This window comes from Osmerus eperlanus, chromosome 4, assembly GCF_963692335.1.
Source record: "Osmerus eperlanus chromosome 4, fOsmEpe2.1, whole genome shotgun sequence".
NCBI lineage: Eukaryota > Metazoa > Chordata > Actinopteri > Osmeriformes > Osmeridae > Osmerus > Osmerus eperlanus.
In genome coordinates this window covers 15140500-15163313 of record NC_085021.1, presented here as the reverse complement: position 1 = coordinate 15163313, position 22814 = coordinate 15140500, and the positions used below count along the sequence as shown (strand labels likewise).

The following is a 22814-nucleotide window of genomic DNA, read 5'->3' as shown; positions in this document are numbered from 1 at the left end:
ACTCACTGTCCCTTCAAAGTTGACAGGTTGCAAAACGGGAGATAGTTTACCTCAAAGTTGACCACACTTTGAAGTAAGTTTTTGGAATCTATTAAAAAAATATATGAACCAAACCAAATTATCGAGACACCAAATTTGCTTCAACACAAATCTTTATTGCCACCCATGCAGTGAAAATATATGGGACTGTACAATTACATTGTAATCAAACACAGGGACAACCAAAAAGGAAAACTGGACACAACTCTAGAAAGAAAACACATTTTGGGTATCTACATACATTTTTGTTTTGTTTTTGAGGGCCATCTTAAAATAACCACACTTCCAAATGATTTCACAATTCAAAATGACATTTCCACAAAAACAAAAAGATCCTGCGTCATTATTTTGAAAAGAATCAAATAAATCAATAAATAATGCATCGAATGACAGAACAGTCGCTTTGGTCTCCAACTTTAGTAGTCATCAGTGGTGTCAGCTTCCTCATCATGGTTTCCAGAAAGTTCCTCTCATCCCATCATCATGGGACTTTTAGGAGGCAAGTATTTATTCTACATGTTGGTGCTCCTAGCACTGTCTTTAGCCTGACGGAGGCCATAGAGCCATTTGATCACCCTGGCATTCCTCTCAATGACAGACACTCCATACGGTGTCCGCTCTGTGACCTCTTCTTCCTCCTCTTCATCCTCCCGACCAGTGCCTGCACACTCGGACCCCGGGGCACTGGCACTTCGGAGACGGGCAATGGACACAATGTCAGAGGCGGGTCCGGCCAACACTTGCAGCTCTGTTGGGTCCAGACCACACAGGTTGAAGAAGCGCTCCAGGTCCGTCCCGGCCCGGGAAAACCTGTCGCTCATGTCTGACTTGGAGCGTGTGAGGGAAGGCCGCTTTCTGGAGCTGGAGGAAGACTGACGGGTGACAGCCGGGGAGGGGGGGGGGAGTACCAGGGGGTCTGAGGAGAGCAGGGCAGCAGCAGGGGGAAAGACAGTGTGGGTGGGTGGACCACAGACAGGTTTCAAAGGAGAAGAGCCAGGGGCTGTCCTGAGATGCAAGAGACGCAGGCGTGAAGCAACAATGTTGAGTGGCAAGTGAGGGTGTAAAGGCATGGGCTGGAGAGGCTGGCGGACCTGCTGCTGTAGTCTGGAGGTTGTCCTCAGGCCTGGCCCAGAGTGGGGAATGACATCTACTCTCCGTACAGTCACTGCAGTGGGAGAGCCAGCAGAGCCAGGAGGCTCCCCCTTCACTGGGCCAGGGGCTTGCATCTTCATCTTAGTTGTGCCAGACCAGTCTAGACAGGGTGAGCAAGGCGTCCCCTCCCCTACTTCCCCCCTGACAGATAAAAGCGAGGGGCAGGTGGGGCTGCTAGGAGTAAAGTTGGGGGCCTGGCTTTCCTCTGTGTCATCTGTGGTAGGGGACAGGGTTACGTCATTCACCCCATTGATCAGGTTACTCAGGTGTTTCAGGTCCAGGGGGGCGCCCCCTTGCTGGGGGCTGGAGCAGGGCAGGGGGGTTCTTCGAGTGGGGCGCAGATCTGTCCTCGGGGACAGCATGGGCTTACACATGGTGGTTGGTCTGATTGGCTGCTGCTTGGTGAGGGCCCCCTGACTCTTGACATACTTGGCCTTGTCTGCTTCTAGCCTCTCCACGGCAGTCTGCTTACGGCCGGCTGGCTGTGCTGCCGCTGCCACCGCTGGCCTCTTGATAGGCAGACGGTTGGGAGGAGCTGCAGCCTTCAGCGGCCGTCTGAGGTGGGGCTGGAGGGTGTCCACAGACATCCTGGAGGGGGGGGGAGCCTGCTTGTCCACAGCTTCTTTCCTACTGTCGCTTTCACAGACCAGTCAGGACTGTGGGGAAGTCATCGTCAGTCCAGCTAGATGAATGTTAAAAGCCTGGAAGTTCTGAGGAAGAGGAAGACGGCATTAGTGAAGAACAACACACACACACTCACCATGGCAACCTGGAAAATGATCTATCATGAGTAAAACTTGTTATCAAATTGTGCACTGAACACAAACACACATTTACTGTAGACCAACCAAGGATATCTCTGTTGAGTCTTTGTTCATGCACCACTGAGACACACCAAGGCTTCACTCATACACTGAAACTCCACAAGTAGCAGTGCTTGTCTCAAAGATAATTAAGAAGTTAAATCTCCTCCAGGAAACATCCAAATTCATCCAGTCAATCTGGAGAAAATGGTGGGTCCAAGGAAAAAAAATCAACAATCTATTGTTTGAAGAATAATTGTATCACACATAGCAACAGCTGTTAGTTGGGGGGAACAATGGCACTTCATCTTTAAATAAAGCTCCTAGTTGCCAGGCTTGTATTGGCTGACCTCTTTAGATGGAAGACCCGGGTTATTTAAATCTGTGAATCTATATGTGAAATAGTTACCACACGTTTGTGTTCTGAATAGCCAAAAGCACAAACAAGCTTGGGCTCTATCATGAGACTATGTTATTCTGGGGAGAAGCAAGACCAGGAGTGTGTTCTTCTAAAGATTTTCCTCTAATGTGTTGTACATAAAGCACATCGAGGTCAAACACCAGTTAAATATATATAGGAGGAGAATAGAGAAAGCCCAAGTTTTAAAAGACACCGCTCAAACCCTATGTATCAGACAGACACATTCTCAACATGTTTCTCATTCCAGCAGGAGCCAGGGCTAACCCAAGCAAAGGATATAGCTCCACAACTGTCTCACTGCCCAATCTCCTTTCCTCCCTGCATGGCCCAATTCCTTCACCTCCAGGTCTCCATCTCCCCTCTTCCTTATGTACCACACAGCATGATTCATTTACTTTAGAGACCATTAGGCAAGCACACTTTATGGTGCGTCCATAAAGTGCACTGGTATAGCAAACACAGAGGAATGTAAAGTGTTATGTACATAAGAACAACCAACAGATACCTACATTCAGTGTCAAGTCGCCACATGTTCTGTCTTGGAGAAGGTAAGGCAAACACCAATTCGTTGAAACAGGCTGATCACAAAAGACAAACGGAAACTAAAAACCCAAGTGAATATATGAGACTGAAAACGTCTCCCACATACTGTAAACACCCACACACACCCATGCAGGCCTGTACAGAGTCTTGCCCTGGCAAGCTCAGGCCTATCTTTATGTAGGCGTTAGCAGAACGCAATCTTTAAACAAACCAAGCCTGTAATACTCTTGACCTTTCACTCCTAGGAACACCTCACCTTGAGAGTGGCAGCTGAAACTCCACACTGTCCAGCTGAACTGTAGGCCTCTTCTCAACCAAGTACGTCACACAGAAGGACTGCAGAATTCTACTGTAGAGTGTGAATGTGTCTGGAACCAGAGAACACTGTGAGCAGCGACATTCTGGCCAAACCTGTTAGACTACTACTCGTGTGCTCCTCCTCCACCCTCCCCTCACAACAACTCTGGCCAATCCCTCCCACACCAGGAAGTAGACCGGCTTCTCAAGTCATGTGACACTCTTCTTTCCCTGTGGAGGTGTGACAGCTTTCCTATTATCGAGACACATCGCTGTTTGCTGCGTAAGATCATGGCACTATAAATGGTGATCGGTACCAACTCGGACAAAAAAGATCTGATTTGACATCTCAAAGAACTAACACCTAAAAGACAGAAAATATACCTCTTGACTTCCCCTCACATTCTGTCTTACCTTTCAACACAGTCAGGTACTGGATGTCATTTTTGCACTACCACTACTCTAGTTAATCATGCATTGTAACTTCAGCTGCCGGACATAATGTATAGCTAGTTTAAGGTCAATGTGCAGCCGGCTTAACTAAAACTCATATCATCGGCCAAGCAGAACCGGAATGTGAAATGCTTTACTAAACACAAACAGAATAAGAAAGAGAACGGATGTTTCACAGAATTTATTGTCTCTACATTTAAAGCAATGTACAGAAATGACCTGTGCTCCGTTTCTGAAAGGGACTGTTTGATTGCAGTGTTTTACATCTTAAAAAACATAAACCAAGAATAACACCCCAGAATACAAAAATTACAGCAGAAAACACCTTAGAAGTATAAGAATTTGAAGTGTTTTGTCCGCTGACCATATCTTACAACATATATGTATACAAAGACACACCCTACATTCAGAGTCAGCACAAACCAATGCTTTAGAATTGTGCAGTATGGAAATAGTTTGGTTCTGGTTATCATTTCATCTTTCCAAGAATTCCATCCATCCGATGGGCTAAAGGAATAACCAATCATTATTTTCCAACATAAATATCTGAATCTGAGAAGGAATGCCCCTATCATGTCAGATGCTGTCCCATACCACAGTGAATGTCCATTGGACTGATGTTTGTCTCATTACATAGTTCAAACACAATTAGCATGGACAGTTTAACACTGGTAACTCCTTCTTAACCTAAATGTGAGATAGCACTTTGAGTATGAAAGTGAACACACAAAAATAAAAGCACATTTAGAATATGTAGTATTTTTCCACTGTGTGGACACAACCACCCTTTTAAGCGAAGGCTTCCTATCTCTATTATTGGATGTATGTACACGCTGTGCAAAAAAAGTGCCTGAAACAACAAAGAGTATACTAATACAAAAATTTGAACATTTATAAAAAATCGTCACTACATAGTCACTGGCATCCAAAATGTGTTTCTTAGTAATCCTTTAACTACTTCCATTTAGAAAGCCAGGGGCAGGAGCAGGGACGGGAGTGAAGCCAGGCCCAGGGCAGATGTCAGAGGTCAGGAGAAGGGTTAGGAGATAGCACAGTTCTTGTCTTTATCCTTTGCTCCGAGGCTGCTGGTCCTCCTCCTTCTCCTAAAACTGTTTCTCAAACCCCAGTCCTTCTCTCCTTCCCTTTCCCCCTCCCTATCTCCGTCGTCTGACGCGGGCCTGCGGAGCTGGGGGGGCAGGGGGATGCGCTGCCCCAGGAAGTAGCCCTCCTCCTCTGATTCGGACGAAGAGGAGCAGGTGGAGCAGGAGTCTTCGTGTTTGTACTGGCCAGGCTGGAGGGTGAGGGAGGACGGGTCTGTGCAGGCCATGGAGCCCCTCTCCCTCTCCCCCTTCCAGTCCAGCGTGTCCAGTCGGGGTCGGTCACGCCGAGAGTGGCGGAAACGTTTCTCGGTGCCCAGGTGGAGGGGGGAGTCCGAGGACATGCGACCACGATTCAACCCACGCCGCAAACTACGATGGTGGTATGACCCATCTGTAAGGAGAATGGTTTGATCATCATGGGAAATGGTTTCAACATTTTCATTAACAGAGCCTAAGACTAGAAGTGATCCTATTCTCTTACCTAGGAGGTCCAACTGAGGGGGAATTCCCTTCTGGAGGCGGAGATTCTGCCCAAAACCACCCTCCATGTCCTCCGCCTCCTCTCCTCGCTCCTCCTCTCCATTTGCTTGTTCTTCCTCATGCTCCTCTTCTTCCTCCTCATCCAAAGAGTAGCTGCAACTGATTGGCTCCCGAAAGCTAACCCTGGCAGTGCCGCTGCGCCCTGATTGGGGAGGAGGGTCAGGGAGGCTGGGCTCTGTATGGGGAAGACTTGGTGGGGCACCAGGGGCTGTCTCGCGTGACTTGATGGGGAGAGGGGGTGGAAGAGTGGGTGAGACAGGGGGCAGGTCGGCAGGGCTGAGAAGGCTTTCCTGGGCAGGCAGGCTGTTCCTCTGAAGAGGGAGCTCTGGGGTATGGAGAAGAGACACAAACAAGATCAACATTAATACAGCAACACCTTTGGAGAACAGAGTACATCCCTGAATATCATAGTGAAAACAGCTGTTACACCTAGAATATAAAACCCAGCTTTGAAGTGATACTCTGTAGTCCACAGGCCATATGTTTAATACCTTTCATGAACTGGCCGTTCCTCTCCACCCAGTTCCTGCAGTCCTTAGCTGTAGACGTCCCTCTGGAGGTCAGACTGTTGGACAAGAGGCCAGTGTAACCATCCAGCTCTTCCAGAAACTCCAGACTGCTGACTGGTTGTGTGATTCCAAGGTGCATGCTATGTGATTGGTCGCCAGGCCACGGCGGCCCCCAGCCATTGGCTGAGTGACAGTGGGGCGAGGGAGAGTAGGAGCCAGTGGGGTTAGGATGCCCATTGAGTGGGGGAACTCCATTTGGGAGCCGAGTAGAGCAGTGGACTCCTGAGATATAGAAAGACAAAAAAGGAGAGAGAAATAGAAAATCCAGGTCAAACATAACCATAACCCACCTGTGACTTTATGCGCTTGACAAATAAAGACTAGGCCTTGACCTATATAACATGCCCAAACTATATGCTCTCAATAGTACCTCGGTTTTCCCTAGCAGTATGTCTGCAATCTTTCCCAGAGACAGAGGGGATGATGGCGGCCTCTGGTGGCTGCTGAGGGGAGCTGCGCTGTGGCTGCTGGATCTTGTCTGCCGTCTCACAGCGCCGGTGCTGCAGAGGCCGGCTCTGCAGGGCCGAGTCGCAGGAGTCGGAGTTGTCAGGGTCCTCCCCCAGGGAGCAGGGCCGGGAGCAGAAGATGAGGCCCCCCCGTGGGAGGAAGGGCCGGCCCAGCAGGGGGAGCCGACAGCGGGCACAGCAGAAACACGTCTCAGCAGCGTGCCAGTGTTGGCCCTCGTAGGTCATCTGACCTTGGTCTATACCTGCAGCACACACGGGGCACGTTATCTAAGCCGACATTTCTGGACTCTAATGAAGCAAATGGTGTTCAAGCAAACATTGAACACCATTCTATTTCTCGGAAGTCTCTGAAAGGTCTGTGTGTATCCAGCTATGTGTGTATCCAGCAGTGTGTTTAGCAGGCCTACCAATGTGTTCCCCACACGTGTCGCAGTACTCTGCGTAGAGAGACTCGTAGCAGGAGCAGCAGTAGGGCCGGCTCTCTCTCATGATGTAGCGCTGGCCGCCCAGCGCCGCCTCACACTCGAAACAGCAGAAGTGCTTCATGTGCCAGTGTCTGCCCTCTGCTTCTGTACATTCATCTGCTAGTATGATCTGGAGGGAGAGAACGAATAGAGAAATGACAAGCAAGTAAGAAATATGGTTATCTTAGCGATAAATAAATACTGAGCGTATTGGGTTTAAGACACTAGGCTTTGGCACCCTCTAGGTCTAAAGGACGTGTTTAGGTCAGGCATGCCAGATCTGTTAGTGTACTTCCACTCTTAAGTCATCGATGGAGAGGGTATTCAAAACAGCAGTGCAGGAGCAAGACTAGAGTGATGCTGCTCCTATAAGTCTACACAGCTGTTCCGGTAGGTCTACACAGCTAGGCAGTTGTCACCTCGTCGCAGGCCTGGCAACGGGGTTTGAGCCTCTCAGCGTGGTGCCGGCCACAGTAGATTTGCCCGTCCTGGTAAAAGTAGATGAGGTCAACCAGCAGTTCGCTGCAGGAGGCACACTGGAAACACTGAGGGTGCCAGCAGGTCCCGTGCCCCGCCCGACTGGCGAACACCGCAATGTCCCCGCCACAGATCTGCCTGCCACACTGAAGAGGGACGTAGCACATGATTAGACATCAGGAAACCTGTGGTTTGAGCCCCCCCCCCCCCCCCCCCCGGTGGCTGTCAGACCTCCACCCTTGCCCTCACATCCCGCCCCCCAGCTTCAGCCCCACCTGCTGACAGATGGCCCCGGTCATGGTGACAGGGAAGAGCCTGACGATGCCCCGGCCCAGGTTCTCTCTCTTCCTCTGCTGGCTGAACAGACGCAGCTCCTTCTTCTCCTCCTCCAGCAGGGAGTTACAGTACTGGGGCTGAGACACACACACACACATGTTACCATGCTGAGTCACATGGGAGAAATGCAGATGATAGGTGAAGGCTACTAGCAGTATCACCTCCATACATGTGGGATATCGTATGGTTGGTGTTACCTCACTGTCATGGGCTGGCAGCTGGTGGAGCAGCTGTTTGATGCGGTACCTCTCCCCTGGACTGTTCACATAGGGCACCCTGTCCTCTGGGATGCAGCTGAAGTACTGATACACCTGCAACACCACATGGGGACATTCAGACCCAGACACACACACCGGCTCTAGGCTTGATGCTTCACTTATTGCTTTTATGAATACTGTGTGGACGTTTCAACAAATGATTTGTGTGTGTGTTCTGACCTGCTCAGGTTTGAGGCCCGGGGGGACCCAGGCGTACTCCTCGGAGGCACAGCCAGAGTCGTCGTCGGAGATGGAGTGTCTCTGGAAGTCAGACACCAGCTTCATCATCATCCTCTCCAGCTGACCAGGCACAGGACGCACAGCATGCTCCTCACGCACACACTTACAATGCACACAGATCTTCCTGGGGGGCACAAACAGAGGGATGGGGTGAACTACAGCTGGCAACCTTGGCAATCCCATGACGCTGGTTTGCAAGGTACCCACAACAATAAACCACCGCACTAGAGATGCCTTACCAATCCAAGGCAGGGTTGTAAACGCATTCCTCAATGCATAAATCTACTCATAATGAATCATACAGAGTATCAAAAGTACGTGATGATTAAAACAACACACCCTGCGCCAGTACCACCTACAACGCCCGCACCCTGTGGTAATGTGATCAGGAACATACTTTGCGTTGGAGACATGATGTCAGTCCCCACCTCCAAACATTCTTGTCTGTGACTCAACACAACTCCCTGCAGCAACATAATACTGCCATGACAAACAGATGTTCCTCACAAATGGCATATAGCACACAACAAAGTCTTTAAAATGCACCATTTCACAATTCGAACCATCACAAGGATTAACTCCAGTTATACACATCTGGCTAAGATAACTGACAACTTCCTTATCTGTGGTTAGCTTGACTCTTTTGCTGTATTCTACTGAAGAGGACTGACCCCAGAACTGTGGCTGGAGGTCTGACACCCTCTGTAACTAACATAGAACTCTCATATCTACCCACATCCCCAACATCCCCTCACTCCACACTGCCCGCAGGAAATGAGGTCACTGATGTAATCCGGGCCATGCCGTAGCGGTTAAGATAAAGGGTAGATGGCTGGAAAGTAATCCTCCCCCTCCTGCCCCTCATCCCCCATCAGGGAGTTCTTAACGCCTTAGAGTGATCTGTGATTGGCTCTGCGTGTGAGTGTCTGATCGTGACAGGGTACGGTATGTAGGCTGTGTGAGGAGTTCTATACTGTGTGCTATATGCTGTTAAAGTATGGCTCATATGATTGTGTAACAGCCCCTCAGCTGGTATTTGTGGCTCAAGGCCTGGTCTTCAGGCACAGATGGAGGGCAAAGCTGCTTTGAGTAGATATGCCCCCCCCCCCCCCCCCAACACACAAACACACCCACAACAGCACATGTATGCGTACGCAAACACACCCACACACCGTACCAACGCAAACAAGCAGACCCTTTGCAAAAGACAATCCTTTAATGTTGATAAACTGCCTCAATCCCCTCCTACAAAGTCTCCCAGAAATCCTTTCTATTCCCTCCGTTCTCAGAAATAAAAGTGGAGGTCAGGCATATCCCATCACATCAGCTGATTTGGCAGAAGTGTACGCCTAAGTGTTCATGTCTGTATAAATACCTTGGTTAAACAAGAAAAGAAAACCTCTGTAGCGAGAGGCAGGCCAGCAGCAGCTCTCTCTGCGGGCCTCAGGGTATTGTACTGTCCTGGGACACACAGGCTCCTTATTTGGCCGTGGCTGTCTGCACGTCCACTCTAAATAATGGTAAACACAGCAGGTCACCTGAGGATAAGCCTAGCTGGCAAGTCTTACTGCCTGCAAGCTGGCCCCAGCTGTTTGTCCTCAGTCTCTGTGTGTGTGTGTGTGTGTGTGTGTGTGTGTGTAGGAGACACAGTGGTACACGGGTCATGTGAACAGTGCAGATGGCCCGAGACAGCAGTAAGAGTAGCTAAGAGTAATAAGTAGTAAGAGTAGTAGATGTACCATTCTACAATGACAGACATCATCAGCAGAGAGCCCTAGATCACTGACATGACACCCAATAGACATATGACAAGGATGGAGTCTCTAAACCGTTCCCCATCAAGGCTGTGTGGTGAGAGGACATATGGACAAAGCATATCTCTGGCATCTTGCAGATGTTTTCCACATACCTGTCAATGTGCCAGCCAAGACAGGCCTGGGGACATACTATTCACATGTCTGAGGACCAGTGCCAATAGTGCCACATGCATACCACACCCAGCTTCTGGCCCATCAAATGACTAGCGTTACCAGGGTAACGCAGCAGATGCTCGTCTTTGATCTGTAGCGGAGGTAATCTGCGTCCGAGTCATGGTTACATCACGACCTGCTGGACCTAACCACTGGGCGTCAGGGCTGCTGCTGCTGTTGTTGTTGTTGTTAAGGCATCTTCCTGTGCGTTTATTGTTTATGTAAACACGGCCTGCTGGTTGGAGATAATCCGGCCTGGGACTGGAAGGAGGTCCCAGTCCTGACTGACCCTGCAGCTTGAAGCAGCACCACCTGGGAGCCACAGACACACTCACAGGGTGGCATGGCTGTGTCCTCCATATGGTTTGCAGCTTTGAAACATCCCCATGTCACAATCAACGGTCAACTTTCTGTGGTCCTACAATGGGTTTTGTGGTACTATAATCTGCTCTAAGATGCTACACCACTTAAATTGTGTGCATTTTGAAGAAAAACTGTTACAGAGTGGGTCACAATAGAGGCTGTCCCATTAAAGTTCTGGAATATGTAATCCAGATCTAATCCCCTATTTCGACTCAGAACACACAGAATTTATATTTAGACTCAGAGATACAGTAGGCACATCTCTGTTTGCTGTCACAGTTGGTTAGAAACCTCTGTTCTTCTGAACCTCCCAACATAGCAAATGGACTGTCCCTGTAGCAGACAATCCACTAGTATATCGAGCACATCAATCAATTGACATTAACATCACAACTACTAATGATGGCATTCACCTCTGCATCAGAAAATATCACGTAATCCACACTACCTTCATCCCAAAACCACTCCTAACTCCTGATCCTGTCCACTATTAAACACACTTGTATTAAAACGTCCGATTATCAAAACCCAACATTAATACACAGCAGCGACTCACAACGTTACCTTGCTTCATTGTCAGGTGTCCCATTCTGCCTTGTCAACATCCTCCCATCCAAATTAGAGATCTACTGGAGCTGCTTCAGCTAGATCCCTTAGATCCCAGTCAGTCAGTCAGTCAGTCTCCAACAGTCACCCGCCTGCCTGCTTGCCTGCCTTCCTGCGTGCGTGACAGGCTGTTAGAGAAGGTCATTCTAAGGCAGCTTCTCGCCAGGGGTAATGAGTTTAAAGAGTCTCTGTATGTGGCTTTTCAAATGCCCCCATCCTTGCCTAACTCCCTCCCCCACTCCAGCACTCTCCCTCACAGCTGACAGTGTGGCCCCTAACAATAGGTGGCACACACAAACACAGATACACACACACACACACATTAAACAGAAAGGTTGTCCTTTCAAAATGAGAAAAGCTAAGTAAGAGAGATACTCACAGTGCCACTGAATATCTATCTGAAATGCCAAACTAAGTGAAGACGTTTGACGCTACTGAAGTACAACAGATGATGCATCAGTTCTGCTGTCATCTTTATAATACAAGAAGGAACAGATGACCGTGACGCATCGTTGCATGTGTGCCATTCTTCTGCCAACTGAAATAAAGAGGAGCATGTGTGATTACAAGTGCCTATGGTAAGAAACCGTGGTTGTTTGCTATTTCACATGGGCTTGTGGACTAGCTAGGGGCAGAGTAGTGACAGAAATCTCAAATCACAGCATCTGAGCCGACCTCCCTGTCAATCACAAGACAGCCCACTGGAAGAGCTGTTGTCCTTTAAAATGTGTTAACTGGTTACACCTGTCAATCATTCTTTTATCTCTCTTTTCTAAATGTCAATGTCTCTTCCTCCCCATCTTAAGTCGGTCTCTTTCCGCCAACACCAACACTCAGGGAACAGGGTGTTGGTAACAGGGGTAACTGAACACATCCTCCTTAGAAAAACTAATAGTTTGTCATGCATTAAAAACACTCCTGTCAAGTATGTTTGGTGGGACACAGTGAGCAGGGCTCCAAATTAACGTGTCCCATTGTCCTGGGGAAACTTTTTTTTTTCTTTGACCTTTCGAAACCTTTTAGAAAATCTTTTTTCAACCTTTCCAAACTTTTTTTCGAAAACTTTTTTAAAACTTTTTGTAGAAAACGTTTTTAAAACCTTTAGAAACTTTTCTTAAACCTTTTGAAACTTTTTTTCAAACTTTTCTTAAACCTTTTGAAACTTTTTTACTACAGCCACACCACGAATTGTGTTAGCCCCCCCATGAAACAAGCAAGAAAATTGTGTATTCTATTGTGTATGTATTCACATTTAAATTCAGACATTGATTTGAGCCGGACAACAGTATGGATTCCTTAAATAGTGTTGCAAATAACCTAGACCCATGTCAGAATGTCAAAATGCAAAAACACAAGAATGAACATTTTGGGACAGGTCAAGTTCAGTTTGGGATGGTTAATTTTGCACTTCGAGACGGTACTGGGACACTGAGGAAAGAAGTGAGTTGCGAGCCCAGGGTGAAATGTGTGTACTTGTGCTGTGATTAGATAATCCTCAGGGTGAAATGTGTGTACTTGTGCTGTGATTAGATAATCCTCAGGGTGAAATGTGTGTACTTGTGCTGTGATTAGATAATCCTCAGGGTGAAATGTGTGTACTTGTGCTGTGATTAGATAATCCTCAGGGTGAAATGTGTGTACTTGTGCTGTGATTAGATAACCCTCAGGGTGAAATGTGTGTACTTGTGCTGTGATTAGATAATCCTCAGGGTGAAATGTGTGTACTTGTGCTGTGATTAGATAACCCTCAGGGTGAAATGTGTGTACTTGTGCTGTGATTAGATAATCCTCAGGGTGAAATGTGTGTACTTGTGCTGTGATTAGATAATCCTCAGGGTGAAATGTGTGTACTTGTGCTGTGATTAGATAATCCTCAGGGTGAAATGTGTGTACTTGTGCTGTGATTAGATAACCCTCAGGGTGAAATGTGTGTACTTGTGCTGTGATTAGATAATCCTCAGGGTGAAATGTGTGTACTTGTGCTGTGATTAGATAACCCTCAGGGTGAAATGTGTGTACTTGTGCTGTGATTAGATAATCCTCAGGGTGAAATGTGTGTACTTGTGCTGTGATTAGATAACCCTCAGGGTGAAATGTGTGTACTTGTGCTGTGATTAGATAACCCTCAGGGTGAAATGTGTGTACTTGTGCTGTGATTAGATAACCCTCAGGGTGAAATGTGTGTACTTGTGCTGTGATTAGATAATCCTCAGGGTGAAATGTGTGTACTTGTGCTGTGATTAGATAATCCTCAGGGTGAAATGTGTGTACTTGTGCTGTGATTAGATAACCCTCAGGGTGAAATGTGTGTACTTGTGCTGTGATTAGATAACCCTCAGGGTGAAATGTGTGTACTTGTGCTGTGATTAGCCCTGACTGAAAGTGTGTAGCCTCATTGGCGTGTGCTGCTGTGCTGCTTAGATCCCTCTGAGGGCAGCAGATGGACACTGTCCCAGAGCGCTTCAACACTAATTAAAGACTGAGTAATCGCCGTCTACCCGCCCCATCCTATTGGGGTGGCCATTCCAGCCACTTCTAGGGTGTTGTTGGGACCCGTGGGTCAGAAGTAACTCAATTGCTTCTGGGTGCTGCGGTGGTGGAGCCATCTGCCCCCTTGCCTAGGCCCCAGATGTGTCTGAAGACATTCGTCATGGAGATGGATCACTCTCACTCTGCTCTCCCAGCTGAGCGTCCTGGTACTGAGCTGCCCCGGACACAGGCCTGGGTGGAAGGCTCTACGGCCGTTTGAAGGACATGAAATTCATCCGAGACTGTGGGGTCTTTCAGCCGTGACCCCCATAAATCGTAATTATTTAATCATTCTGCCCGGCAACAGATTCCACTCTCTTCTGGGTCTGACAACAGACGGGAACATAAAAACAACATCACAAGACTAAAATCCCCTCTCCTCTGTAGAAAACCCAACCCTTCATCTCTAATATTGACTGATAGCTTAGCGTTGATGTTACACAGATTCACATGTATGGTAAACATGATGTGGTTGTGGATGTAGAACTGCTTCAGATTAAAACCTTGGATACTGTAAAAGTCAACCTGAACACAGGGACAACATAGCCACAGGCACAAGCACTCAATTAGAATTTTTTGGTTTCATGAACACACAACCCCTTTCCTTCCAAGTTTATGTCTTGTATCTATTGTGGTATTCTTTCAATAAGAATATGTGGTTGGCTTCATTCCTGCAGGGCTAATCTGTGTTTGTGTTCTGAATCCTGTATTATTCAGCTCTCCTCTCATTCTGCTACTCCCTTCATCATGACTAACTTGCCATGAAATCCATCTAGAACTCCCTTTCACTAAAACAACTCATAAACACAGCACTCAGTTAGAGCACATTTGTATGGGACAATGAGGCCTGGGATTTACCAACTAAAAACAACTTGGATGTTTTACTGCAGTCCTTCAGAGAACTAGTAGTTAAAACTACTGTTATTGACTTGTGTAAGGGGAGGGAAGTGTGAGGTGAGGAAGAGTGGAGGGGGGAGAGGAAGTAGAGGAAGGGGAAGAAAGGGGAGAGGGATGAGAGAAGTGGTAAAGTGAAGAGAGGTGGTGGAGAGGGAGGAGAGGGAGATGTGGGGGAGAGGGAGGAGATGGAGAGGAGGGGAGAGGAAGTAGAGGAAGGGGAAGAAAGGGGAGAGGGATGAGAGTGGTAAAGTGAAGAGAGGTGGTGGAGAGGGAGGAGATGGGGTGAGAGGTGGTGGAGAGGGAGGAGAGGGAGATGTGGGGGAGAGGGAGGAGATGGAGAGGAGGGGAGAGGGAGGAGATGGAGAGGTGGGGGAGAGGGAGGAGATGGAGAGGTGGGGGAGAGGGAGGAGATGGAGAGGTGGGGGAGAGGGAGGAGATGGAGAGGAGGGGAGAGGGAGGAGATGGAGAGGAGGAGAGAGGGAGGAGATGGAGAGGTGGGGGAGAGGGAGGAGATGGAGAGGAGGGGGAGAGGGAGGAGATGGAGAGGAGGGGGAGAGGGAGGAGATGGAGAGGAGGGGGAGAGGGAGGAGATGGAGAGGAGGGGGAGAGGGAGGAGATGGAGAGGAGGGGGAGAGGGAGGAGATGGAGGACATGGAGAGGAGGGGGAGAGGGAGGAGAGGGAGATGTGGGGGAGATGGAGAGGAGGGGAGAGGGAGGAGATGGAGAGGTGGGGGAGAGGGAGGAGATGGAGAGGAGGGGGAGAGGGAGGAGATGGAGAGGAGGGGAGAGGGAGGAGATGGAGAGGTGGGGGAGAGGGAGGAGATGGAGAGGAGGGGGAGAGGGAGGAGATGGAGAGGTGGGGGAGAGGGAGGAGATGGAGAGGTGGGGGAGAGGGAGGAGATGGAGAGGAGGGGGAGGAGGTGGAGAGGAGGGGAGAGGGAGGACATGGAGAGGAGGGGGAGAGGGGGGGGAGAGGGAGGAGATGGAGAGGTGGGGGAGAGGGAGGAGATGGAGAGGAGGGGGAGAGGGAGGAGATGGAGAGGTGGGGGAGAGGGAGGAGATGGAGAGGCTCTATCCTGGCAGTGGCGGCAGTAGCAGGAGCAGAAAGGGCTAATCTTATTAGGGTGACGGACAGGATTAGGCCCAGCCGAGAGACCCAGCCGGCTGGACACACTAGGCAGGGGGCGGGGGGGGGTCATACTGAACAAATGTAGAACAGAACAGAGAGGTTGTTGTTGCTCCAAATTACAGTAATACACAAACGATAATACTGACACCCAAACAGACCAGCCATGTAAGGAGTATGAAGCACTTCACCAGGCTGCCTTAGACACGGGGAAACAAACGTGTTCAGTATCCTCCTGCACACACACACAGACATACACAAACACACACACAGACACACACACACAGACAAAGACATACACCTTCCCCCGAACAAAGACTCAGACACACTCTTCTGAGCCGTGTGGAATTCCCTTCCTGTCCACAAGAGTTTGTTCCAGCTGGCCACTCAGGCATTCCCTATTCTTCAGTGTGTGTAGGCGCAAATCAACATTACATGTTTTATCACAGTGGTCTTTGATGCTTCCATTTACTCCACGCAACCTACTTATGTGTTCACCTAGTATATATTAATGTTGTCCATCTATAGAACAGTGGTTTAAAGGGCTGTCCTAATGCTCTATCCAGCTATGGTTTACAGCATGTTTCTGCCATAAAATCTTTCAGCAGTTTGAAATGATTATAAAACACTGCATGACCCCGCGTAATCCCTCAACCAGTGTTCTTAATGTATCGCGTGTCTGGAGTGCAGGTTATATGTGACCTTCACGCAGAGCTGTGAACCAATGTGTTGTGGCTGGATAAATGTCTGTTTGCACAACACTATCTAGTCTACACAGTGGTGTTCTAACAAGCTCTCTGAGGGCAACACTGTGACCCTCTCCACTTTGACACACTAACGCAGAGAACAGCTGGCTCATTTTGCTAACACATAGAACTGGTCCTCAATACAATACAGAACAGAGGGACAGAACTGGCCAATCTAGTAGACTGTGACTTTGTCCTCAGGAGAAGAACTAACACACTTCCGAGACCAGCCGGAGAAGGAGGAGTCAGTGTGTTGTGAAAGGACACAGCAGTAGTATGTAAGAGGATGCAGCAGGGGTGACTGTATTAAGGCAAATGAATGAGTGACCTACCTCCATCCATGCATGCGGAAGCCTGGACACTGGTCTCCACAGCGCATGCACGGCTGCCCTCGGTCTGGGTCCTCTTCCTCCTGTTGACACACACACACACAAGCACACATTAGTTGACTCTACCTGGGGTGTATTCCAGAAAGCAGGTTATGCAACATAACCGGGTAAGTTAACCCACCAGGTGATTCACAATGTTGCAGCAACCTACTGGCAATGTTGCTACAACGCTGGTTGTCAGCTGGGGCGTTAACTTACCCGGATATGTCACATAACCTGCTTTCTGGAATACCTCCCTGGAGTACCATTGGAAAAAAACTAAAAACGAAGAGTATGCATTCCATACGTGATCTAATGGTCGGCAGCAACATTGTATATGTCTGTCCATCTCACAACAAAACGCAGTATGGACTTAGTGTTGGCTCATCCCATTTGCCACACTTTCAAGAGCCTTTGGATGGAAGGAGCATACCATAGATTATTCTGGATGATTCTCTGAGTCTATTTATGGTTATCCTGAATGGATCAATCCACTCCCCTCTTAAATTTGTGGCTTTTAAAACCTTTCACCAGTACGTCTGACCATTTGTTTGCATAATGTGTCTGAACCTTGTTCAGACAAGGTTTCACTACCACAGGGACTGCTGTTACTAATCTATATTATGACATGTACAATACTATCAAATGATTGATTATACTAAATAGACCTGTGAGTGTGTATATGTGTGTGCGTGCATGCGTGTGTGCCTGTATATCAGCACTTGTGTCAGTGACAAAGACAGTCAGTGTATGTTAAGAGTTCTGTTTGAATGACCAAACGTACTGTATGTTGGGGTGTGTATGTATGTGGTAGGTCTGTGATGGGGGTGCTTAGGAATCAGGACAGCAAGTCCATTACTCAGTGTGGAGTGGGGGGATTACGGCCTGACTGCTGCTGCATGTGTGTGTGTGTGTGTGTGTGTGTGAGATAGAGGGGAGGGGGGGGGGTTGCAGGGGACGGTTGTCATGGAGAAACAAGAGCTATGGTCTGCTACACAAGAGACAGTACTGGATCCTGGATCTTGTGCCAAAACACTAAAACGCTAATGTGTGTGTGCGCGTGTGTGTATATGAGTGTGTGCGTGTGTATGTGTGTGTGTGTGTCCTGCTCCAGTGTCTCTTTTTAGAGGTATCAGGAAGGAAGTGAAGGCCTGAGGAGAGCTGCACCCTTTCCCTCAGTGCAGTCACTCTGTCTGCCCTTTCCTTTCCTCTCTCACCGTCATCCTGACACAACAACGTCCTCACCAACCAGTTCATCTCCATAACATCGAACTCTCAGCCAGTTGCTCACTCCTCGACCTCGTTCTACTTTCAGTTTCTACCTGTTTTTGTGATGTGTGTAACAATGGAATTGACTCGGGTTTCACGAAACAAAAAGGCATTCGATTCCTGTGTTCCAAGAGACAAAGAACGGAAGAGCAGTTCATGAAACCCTACTAGCTCGGGATCCTCGTAGACACAGTGTGACACAGACTCCACCAGTCAAGCAACAATGTGAAGAGAGTCAACCTGGAGCCTCCCCTGAGCAGTATACTCCATTCCGGAACACAATATCACTTCATATCACATCCACATGCATGAAAACACACAGACACACACATGTGTGCACACATGTACACACGTGTGCACACACACACACACCAATAAAGCAACGCCATGGGATCTGGGAGGACACCTGTGCATACCTGTTGAGCTGTGTTTTGATCCGTTCTGTAACCACATGCAGTCTCTTGGAGCTCAGCTCGGAGCTTGATTTTCAAACAGTATTCACGTCAAGCCAGTTATCCCATTCGAATGTATAGTTGTGAGTTTACCTAAGGTTATAAAGGTAACAGCTCTTCTCATTATCATGCAGTGATGTATTAGCTAAACCAGCCAACTAGGGGAAGCGGGATTCTTTAACTATGTGCATAAGCACTCCTTCTGTATCTACTTTAGAAGTATGCCACTCGATTTGCGTAAGAATTCACTCATTATTGTTTTTCATTGAGCCAACTGACGAAGAATGAGAATGGTTCCTCAGAAGGGTTCCGTCTGCGATTTTACATTTTAAAAGTGTTACATAATTACTCAAACAAAGACCTAATTGCATAGTATTAAGCTAGAACAGGTTGGCCTGACACACAGTCTCACGATAAAAGTTTCCATGAAATGATTCACACGCCGTTTTACTGCGACTGACAGACACGCACATGCATGCTTGCCACATACAGAACATACACACAGGTATCTATATCTATGAGAGATAAAAACGATCATAAATAACAGCCACAGGCAGAAACATCTCCTGGGATTGGATTAAACCTGTATTGAACCTGCCAGCAGCGTGGCTCCACTGAACATGGGCTGCTACACTTACTAACTACCAATACCAGGTAAACTGTCTCTTACCAACCACACTACCAGTTGTCTGGATCTGAGGGGTTTCAAGCCATAGCCGTGGCAACATCATAATACAGTTTGAAGTTAAGTGGCGACAAGGTACGGGTAAATGATGTGTAAAGTTGATTTCTGGATGACTGAACATTTCTGCTCTCATTTGCTCATGAGCTTCTTAAACTCTGAGCGACATGGTTACTAACCTGGGGAACAAGGGGGGAGTACTCTGACCCAACAGTAACATATTCATACCCTGTGGCTTAGTGAGGCCTATGCTCAGCTCGCTCACACTGAACACACTCTCTTCTGTATGTTTTCCTGGGAGTGAAAACACTGCTCAGCACTCAGCCTAGAGTTACACTCGCTGGATAATGTCCACAAAACCAATATACAGATACTCTCTGTGGGCCTAATGTGTTACACTGGCCTAAACACCCCCTTCTCACACTATAAACCCCACATGATCTCACACACACTACTACATGGTGAGAGGTGACTCTTTTGTCTCCGGGGAATGCGATCCATGGGAACACGTGTGCTCAAGCAAACAGTTAGTGCAGCCTCCTCGCCCTCCGACAGACCACTGATCCCTGACATGTGCAGCAGGGCTCTCCACTAGAGCGTGGACACTCAGAACAGCCCATAAGGGGGAGAGAGAGCTGGGAGGGACCAGTCATGTTGCATTGGAAAATGGGGGATTAGAAATTGCGTGTGTGAGAGTGTGTGTGTGAGAAAAGGAGAACGAGAGAGTAAGTGCATAAGAGTTTAGGTAGAGCAACTACAAAAATCCTCACAAAGCATGATAAAGACTAGGAAAAGGTTATATTCAGTACAACAAATGAGGATGCATGAAGAATTATTACATAAGCTGTTTGAGCACATGGACTGTCTTTGTCATCAATCAAACAAGGAAATTCATGTCCACTGACATTGTCAAGGTTCATTCAGTTGGAAAAAAACTAACAGTCATAAACGTAGGCAAGGGCGGCTGACTTTGTGAGTTGTTTCCAGAGTCATGTGCATGAGGATTACATCATGCATATGAACGCACGTGTGTTGTTCATAACACCAATAATCAATAACAATACCATAGATGATCAAACTCCATCAGCATCATTAGGCCAATTTCCACCTCAAAGAGTGACTTGGAATGGTTGGTCCAAACTGTAAACTGATCCACATATGCTTTCAAACCCATCAAGCTGGTTCTAATTAGCATTGCATAGGGCACATGGGCTGGAGATGTTCTCTTCATATCCCTCCAATGACAGACCAGTATCCAAATACTCTCTAGGAGAAACCTTCCATAACAACTGAAGCTATTGTGTTTCCTCATGTATAAAATCACCACCTCTGACTTAAAACAAATATGAGCCATATGTTTTGTGCGAGTTGGATGAGAATCCCAAGTAAGGATGTGGTTACGTGTGTTTCCTTTCAGAACTCTGAAACAGATGATACGTCAGGTTTAAGTCCCAACAAAGGCTTCACCTACTTTGTGTTCCTCAGTAGGAGCTGTGGTGGGTGGGGTGGCAGGAACTAGAAAACCTGCTACACCATGTATGTGCGAGATAAATAGAACACTCAAGTTCACAAAGGTTCTGTTTGGAATATCTCACAAAACAAACTTTTATTGTTCGGTTTATACACCTCCCACATTTAAACAAGCTCCTTTCTTGTACATTCATTCCAGCAAGCTTGCAGAGGAAACTTTGTTCTTATTTTTTCTCTTTTTATGGTCAACAGGAAAATTAATTGCCAAGGCAAACTGAGAAAGTGAGAGTGCATTTGCAGCAGACTATCACGGTTTAGACAGGACGTCTTAGAGCACACAGTTTCAAAGTACTTTACATACACATAATAACTACAGACTGGAGGAGCAAAAGGAGCAGACATATGCTCTGTAAAGTGGCAGGGTAATTAAGTGTTGAGCTCCGTTTGAGGGGTTAAACATCACCCCAGGAAAGGTGAGGGGTCATGGGGCTGTGTAGCCCTGGCATGTTGGCTGGAGAAGACTGTCATCATTGCTGGACAAGATCAAACAGACAGCCTGCCTGGAGGCCAGGCAACTCTCTACCCCTCTCATACCACATACATCTTCTCTCTGGGATGGAAGGTACATTAACATATGAATATTACCATTTGCTATGTAACATCTTGTAGAGAATATTGATTGAAGCTAGGTCTCTTAGGTCTCTCACTTTTTAGATGCTACATGTGATTGAGTGAGTCCTATTTACCAATAGGGTCTCCTGGACACCTGGCATTTCCCCCAGAGGGATAGATCAGCTTTGTTTTGTTTTTCATGGTTCATGAAAATTGAGCCTTTCTTTGATTAAAATAGACTGACGTCAGTGTTTAAGATTTATTACGCAAAGATATTAACACACCAACCTCACAGTTCTAGAACTACAATTCTCTTTGAAAAACATATAGAGCCATACATTGTTCTAAGAGAACGGTAGTTCTAGAACCGATTGAGATAGCCCTGTTTTAACCTAGATGGTATAGACCACTTTTATTTCATGACACCCAAGCAGGTCTGTGTGTGTGGTGAGCTTCACAAGCTACGTCCCACTTTGAGTACAGTAGTATTTGCAGTTAGGTACCAAGAGCCAGATGTTTCATACCGAACAAAATGTACATTAGACCTCACTCTGACAAACTGACTGGCAATGTTTTATAGCCAGTATGAACTGGGATGCAACAGCTAGTGGAACAAGATTTCATTCCACTCAAATGTAATTAGTATTCTACAAAATCAGCATTTAACATAAATATGTGAATACAACAGCGTTGTGAGTAGCGTGGGGAGACGTCTATGCGCAAAGGCCCCTAACCTGTGCAGGTAAATTCTAAATACCTATGACGTTGTTGACCATCTACCCAACGGCGATCCATTTTGGTGAATCGACTCAGAAAACAAAGGAAACAACTTTTCACAGCAAGCGAGTTTCCCATATCTATAATACTCTCTTACCATCTCTATAATAATCGAAATAAAAAATAAGTATCGACACTATGATATATTTACAAATACTATCAGGTCAAGGTAGCCGAACAGTGCTACTTTTTCAAAGTTATAGCTATTTTACATGCCATTAATGTATGAATCATGTAATTATGGAACTAACACATGTTATAACGTGAAGTAACAGAACAATACTCAAATAGGTTCAGCACTGAAACAACTTGGGAAGGAAGTCACGGGTATGCCCTGAAGTTTATTGTACGCTAGGCTACTTACCGAGCGATTCGACCGTCGCTTTTTAGATCCACGCGTGAACATGTTGATTGTTCCAATACCCGCGTCGTGGTAGTTTTAAAGTAGAAAGAGGGGACTGAAGATTCCCCTTAGTACTCACGTAGGTCAACAGAATTCACCGTATACCTTGAAACTACATTTTATTTTAAACATTGTCCGTGCTACTGTAGCTGTCGAACTTCCAGTCCTCTCCATGGACTTTTACGCACGGTTGACTTTATAGGGACAGAAAATTACCGACGCATACGTAAGCACGCTACACACCTAGATGACTGTAAACCATCCAGTAGCTTAGGCTACAGAATTTACCATCCAACAACAATGTACAACTTCCAACCCCCTGTTCTGGCCCTGAACAGTGCGCCTCTCTGGAGTTGAGTTTCTCATGGCCCATCTAGTGCCAAATT

At 47.2% G+C, this 22814-nt stretch overlaps 2 protein-coding genes across 9 annotated transcripts; both read right to left on the bottom strand.

The window, feature by feature from the left end:
* Positions 1 to 140: 140 nt before the first annotated feature.
* Positions 141 to 3408, bottom strand: fam110a (family with sequence similarity 110 member A). Of its 8 annotated transcripts, none has more exons than XM_062459459.1 (3): positions 3215 to 3408; positions 2925 to 3017; positions 141 to 1901 (listed from the first exon to the last, which is right to left on the bottom strand). In XM_062459459.1, exon 3 carries the CDS (start codon positions 1776 to 1778, stop codon positions 552 to 554), a length of 1227 nt encoding a protein of 408 aa, XP_062315443.1. In that variant the 5' UTR covers positions 1779 to 1901; positions 2925 to 3017; positions 3215 to 3408; the 3' UTR covers positions 141 to 551. The 8 variants fall into 8 exon arrangements, 6 of the variants coding, with proteins under 6 accessions (XP_062315443.1, XP_062315444.1, XP_062315448.1 ...); XM_062459460.1 differs by having other exon boundaries at positions 2925 to 2993; XM_062459464.1 differs by having other exon boundaries at positions 2925 to 2953.
* Positions 3409 to 3874: 466 nt separating this feature from the next.
* On the bottom strand, positions 3875 to 22811 carry prickle3 (prickle homolog 3). The gene is made up of 11 exons (XM_062459458.1): positions 22390 to 22811; positions 16728 to 16807; positions 8099 to 8282; positions 7859 to 7972; positions 7601 to 7738; positions 7268 to 7471; positions 6792 to 6978; positions 6288 to 6626; positions 5840 to 6139; positions 5290 to 5673; positions 3875 to 5199 (listed from the first exon to the last, which is right to left on the bottom strand). Exons 1-11 carry the CDS (start codon positions 22429 to 22431, stop codon positions 4748 to 4750), a joined length of 2424 nt encoding a protein of 807 aa, XP_062315442.1. The 5' UTR covers positions 22432 to 22811; the 3' UTR covers positions 3875 to 4747.
* Between the last annotated feature and the right edge of the window lie 3 nt (positions 22812 to 22814).